The sequence below is a fragment of the Carlito syrichta genome, unplaced genomic scaffold (genome assembly GCF_000164805.1).
Source record: "Carlito syrichta isolate Samal-C Ts95f unplaced genomic scaffold, Tarsius_syrichta-2.0.1 Scaffold306175, whole genome shotgun sequence".
NCBI lineage: Eukaryota > Metazoa > Chordata > Mammalia > Primates > Tarsiidae > Carlito > Carlito syrichta.
In genome coordinates, this window is record NW_007250271.1 from 158933 (window position 1) to 164475 (window position 5543).

A 5543-nucleotide genomic window follows, 5' to 3' on the forward strand; every position below is an offset into this window, starting at 1 on the left:
AAAAGAGACGTGACTAGAGCCCGTCATCGCTTTTATCCTCCCAGCCTCTCCTGAGTCCGGTCGGCCTCACCCCTCCTCTCCACCCAAATCCAATTCGTGGTCTTCTCCCCTCCCCTCCCCTCCCCTCCCCTCCCTCATTCCCTCGCTCTCTCACCCCTCCCCTCGGGAATTTTTTTCCCGCCCCCCTCGCCCCCCGCGGAGTGCGCACGCGCTCGCCCCCAGCTTCGCGCCCAGATCGCCGCCTAGCCTGCTCGCGCAGCCGCTGTCTCGTCTGCCCACCGACGAAGCATGGGTGTCCAGGGCTTCCAAGAGTTCCTGGAGAAGCGCTGTCCCGGGGCCGTGGTGCCTGTGGACCTCCTCAAACTCGCGCGCACGGTTTCGCGCCAGCAGCAGCAGCAACACTTGCACCGCCAGCTGCCACCGACGGCAGCCCTAGCGCCCGGGGCTCCACGCGCCGCCAGGGGCTCCGCGCCTCTGCAACCGCCGCTCCCGCCCGCTGCCTTGGGTGCCTACTCCGGGGGCGCGGGGCCGACTCGGCACCATCACCCCGCTCACCATTTCCACCACCACGGCCAGACGCAGCCCGGGCTGCACCCTCCGCTGCCGCCTCCGCCCCCTCCGCTGCCCGGGGCCCGGGTGCTGGTGGACGCCGGCTCGGCGCTGCCGCGGCTCTATGGCGGCTACCAGACGGATTGGGTGTGTGGCGGCCAATGGAACGCCATGCTGGGCTACTTGTCAGCGCTGTGCCAGGCTTGTGCCTATCCCGGCGGCGACGGCCTGGAGCTGGTGGTCATGTTCCCCGGTGGCCTCGGCAAGGACCGGCTGGCTGAGTGGGGCCGTCGGTGCCAGGCCGAGCGGCAGACAGCGCAACTGATCGTGGGACACGTGGGCAACAAGGGCACCCCTCCACCGCGGGCCTGGTTCCTGCCACCGGCCTGCCTGAGCCACTGCGTGAGGCTAGCACTCATCCGCTTCCGGGTCAAGGTGAGGGAGGGGCCGGATCTTAAATAACACGCTCCACACCTATTCCCTCCCAACTAAACACCTAACTACCCACCCACTTACCTGCCTAACCACCTTCGACCATTTTATCCATCTACCCCTCCTTCATACTACTCCCTACCGATTCGTTCACCTACATGATCACATCTCTACTCATGTCATTCCAATAGCTTCCTTCACCTCTTACCCAATTGCCCTATCTCTAGATTTTAGCAGAATTTAGTCAGAATTTCTTCTGTAGCCTCACCCTTCCCCCGCTGCCTTCTGCCTTAAACTGAAATGCCTTTTCCCTGCGTTTTCATGTTAACATGTCTCATATCTCTTTCCACCCTCACAGCAAACAGATGTTAATTGGACACCTTTCTTCTCCATTTATTCCATCTTGACCCAATGCTGCTTTTTTACCCATCAGTCCACCCAGCCCTTTTCATTTCAACATGTTTCTGCCTCTTCCTGCCTTAGCCTAAACAAACAAAAACCCACTGAGTTAGTCACTGTTCAACAAATATTAACCCACTGCTCAGGGGTTTTAAAGACATGTGCAACATGGTTCCTGCCCTTGGAAAATCAAATGTATACACATGGAACATTTAATCATATAAATGTGTATGTGATTATGCTTTATTGTACACAGTGAGTATAGTATATGTTTGTATGGGGGTGTGGGGGGATATCTATGCAATGAAATGGTTAGGGGATGCTTCCCTGAAGAAGTTGGACCTCACCTGGGTTTTCAGGGATGGATTGGATTTGAATGGGTTGAGGGTTTGGTAGAAGATGCTTTAAGTGGGAGGAAGAAAATAAACAGAAGCAAAAAGGAACATCAAGTGTGTTACGCCCCATGGGCACTTAAGTCCAATCTGCATGTAGTTGAGTCACTGCATATGGGGCCTGGAGAACAGCTTGGCAGCATCCCCAGTTCTTGGCACCACTGCTATTGTTCTGTTGCTTTCCCATACTCTTAAGTTTCAAGTTCCTACGTGTGGAGAATAGCAAGGCTTGTGAAGTAAAGGAGGTGAAGAGGAAGAAGAAAAAAGCAGTACAGGATTGGGTAGGATGAAACCGCAAACCCATTTCCACAACCAAGGTTCTAGGAGGTTGTCCTCACAGGACAGGGGATTGTGGGAATCACAAACTAAAGAAGTGGTGTCGGGTGGAGTAATGAGGAGGAAGGAAATTTTCACTGAGATTGAAAGACCTACATAGAGAAGCTTGCAGTGGTTATAGAGCTTGTGGCTAGAGTCCAGTCATATTAGACTCCTAGTGCTCAGCATCGAGTCTTTGCCTAGGCTGGATAGATTAGAGTTTTTAATAATAAAAAACCCAATCATGAGCTATCTCAAACATGCAAAGTAGAAAAAAATAGTATAACAGACACCCATTTGCTTGCTGTCCTGATTGAATATTTTAAAGTAATTCTTCAATCCCAGCCATTCTTTCCATTTTGTTTTCACTGCTACCACCAGGCTTTAGGGGCTTTTTACCTCATTGTCATTATTAACCTGTTTGCTGGCAATAGTGACTACATCAGTGGAATGTTTGCTATGTGCCAAGTGCTAATCTATGTGCTTTTTAAAAAAGTTAGGTATTATTTGATTTTCACAATAATCTCTGAAGCAGTATTATCTCTGTTTTCCAAAATGAGGAAAATGAGGCACAGAAGGTTTAGAAACTGCCCAAAGTCACCAGCAGCAATAAGTGGCAGAGCTGGGACTTGTGCCCATGCAGTCTGCTTCCAAAGCTCATGCTTTTAACAACTGTGCTCTAAGATGAATCTAAAGTGCTACAGTGATTAGATCATTTTCACACTCAGCTAAATTCTTCCCTGGCTCGATAAAGACAGGTTCCAGTCATTCACTTATTTTATTCTTTTGCTGAATGCTTGCTGTGGGCTAAGTACTACTGTGGTTGCTGAGAATTCAGGGGTAAATAAGGGGATTCCTATCCTCAGAGATCAGCGCTTAGTAAAAGAGACAGATGGAAAGTTGCAGGTGCTGTGCACTAATTGCAAATGATGAAAAATGCCCCTATAGGGGGCATGGTTAATTCTGGGTGACAGAGTGTAAGTTGGGAAAGGCTTCACTGATTAGTCTAAGCCATGAAGAGGGCTAAGGATAGTTCAGATAGTGAACAAGTGTTTGGAGACCTAAGCAGCCATTTGTGAGCTCTGAATAAATTTTGATTAGAGGCTGGCAGAAGAGTTGAATACTGAGTATGTATGGGTTTGTGGTTTCCAAACATTTTTGTTCATCCACATTATTAGTCAAAAGTTTTGAGAAGCAGCCCTAAGTAGAAGATATTCCTGTCATACTTCACCACACAGAGTCTCATTTTAAAAATCCCAGCAGTTCATCAAAAAATAAGATGGATTGGATAGATGGATGAATATGTGATAAATCAGGTATAGCAAAAATGGAAGAATTGCAGTGGAGATGTTCACTGTAAAATTATTTCAACTTTGCCATATGTTAGAAATTTTTCATAATGTTGGAAAAAAAATTCCCAGCAGTCTTCTTCCGTCCTTAGAACCACTGGGGGATATATGAATCTTACTTCCCATGCTGGATGACTATAAACAAACTCTGGTCTTTTCATAATCTCCATAATGTCTTGTGTACTTTGGGTGCAGGATACCTTTTTTTTTTTTTTAGCCTAAATGAGTAGGTCCATGTTCCTAAGAAAATGAATTGTAGGAGTGACTTGTTAAAATTGTGTTGTGGTATGACTCATAATAGAACTAAGACTGGCTCCAAATTGCATATCTAAAGTGTCTATTGATGTTATAAATGAGTGAAGTTCTCCCTCTTGGTTCTAGTCAGTGACTTTTTTGTTGTTTTTGGAGTGATGAAGAACTCCCTGAATTGTGGCACAGACTTGAAAGGTATTAATAACTGATTGTGGTTTCCCTTTTCAGATGAGTGTTCTACTATCTTGAAGGTGGCAATTTTTCACTTGTATTATCTGCATGCCTATTATTTCTTTTGATTGAATGCTAGTGCTTCAGAACAAAGCCTACTACTGTATCTCTCCCTCCTTGGTTTTGTTCTTCAGGCTAGAGCACAAGATGGTCCTTTATTCCCAGTCTAATTTTCATTTGTGATAGAGGAAGTAGAGGTGGAAGGATTAAATGATAGATAAGTTACTGGATTGTCTGTTTACCTTTAGACAATTTAGGACTTCTCATGAAAAAGTTCAGTGCATATTGTTGGGATGAATTTTATAATTTGGTTGGTTTCATTTATATGCTCTGCAAACCTTTGTGAATGGTAATCACCAGTAGCAGGAAAATTAAGTAAACCCACAAATTGCTTGCCTAATCTCTTCCTCATGGTCTCACAAGTAGAGCAACCTAAAGCAATTTTAGATTGTGATTCAGGATATGATGTAGGGTGATTAAGGGGATGAATACTTTATTTTAATGGTTAATGTATACTATAAATAAAGATAATCAGCACATCAACCCCACCGTTTCACAGCTATAATTTTTTAGAGTGGGTCCAATTAGAGAAAAAGTTGTTGATTTAAAGAAAAATATTAAATTGCAGTACTTGGCAGAAATCATGTTGGTGGTACATGGATAACCAAACTTTGAGAAGTCTGACCAAGAGCTGATGTCATTTTGTGCTTTGGTTCTCTAGAGTACATTGAAGTAATGGCTGCTGTGCCTCCTGATTGTTTACTTATCCTCAGTCATGGACATTCTGAAATGTCAGTGACTCTTCTAGGGGCTCTAGTGGTGGCAAACAATCATAATAGTAATTACTGCCACTTCTTCAGCAACAAGTTGTATATAAAGTGCTTTATAAACAAAATATAAACTGTCTCATTTAGGCCAAGCATGGTGGCTCATGCCTGTAATCCTAGCACTTTGGGAGGCCAAGCATGGTGGCTCATGCCTGTAATCCTAGCACTTTGGGAGGCCACGCTGGAGGGTTACTTGAGTCCAGGAGTTTGAGACCAACCTGGGCAACATAGTGAGACCTCATCTCTACCAAAAAAAAAAAAAATCAAGAAATTATCCGAGCATAGTGGTGCACACCTGTAGCCCCAGCTATTCAGGTGGCTGAGGCAGAAGGATTGCCTAAGCCCAGAAGGTCGAGGCTGCAGTGAGCCATGATTGTGCCACTGCACTGCAGCCTGGGTGACAGAGTGAGACCCCAAATAAAAAATAAAAATAAGCCAGGTGTGGTGGTGTGCGCCTGTAGTTCCAGCTACTGGCTGCAGTGGCTGTGAGCATACCACTTCACTCCAGCCTGGGTGACAAGAGTGAGATTCCAACTGAAAAATAAATAAAAATAAAAATTCTCATTTAATCCTTACAAACTTGCAAAATGCATGGTATTCTTCCTATTTTACAGTTGAATCACTGAGATGAGGTAAAATGATTTTTCCTTGGTCTGGGAACTAGTAAGTGGTGAATAAGATTCTTGTTCTAGGTTTATATTGCTCAAAGTCTCCTTCGACAATCCCGCCACCCTGTGTCCTTATTGTTTATTTTTGTGTAAGATTGTACATTTTATTGGCTAGATCAGTGGTCCCTA

The 5543-nt window shown here is 45.4% G+C and overlaps 1 protein-coding gene across 3 annotated transcripts in view; it reads left to right on the plus strand.

The window, feature by feature from the left end:
* The first annotated feature begins 205 nt into the window (after window positions 1–205).
* FAM120C (family with sequence similarity 120C) overlaps window positions 206–5543 on the plus strand; it is a 112983-nt gene continuing 107645 nt past the window's right edge. Inside the window, exon 1 of one of the 3 annotated variants that reach the window (XM_008062956.1) lies at window positions 206–984. In XM_008062956.1, coding sequence (XP_008061147.1) covers window positions 289–984 — 696 coding nt within the window. In that variant the 5' untranslated portion in view covers window positions 206–288. The remainder of the gene's footprint in view (window positions 985–5543) is intronic. The other 2 variants (XM_008062955.2, XM_021714957.1) reach the window with 2 other exon arrangements.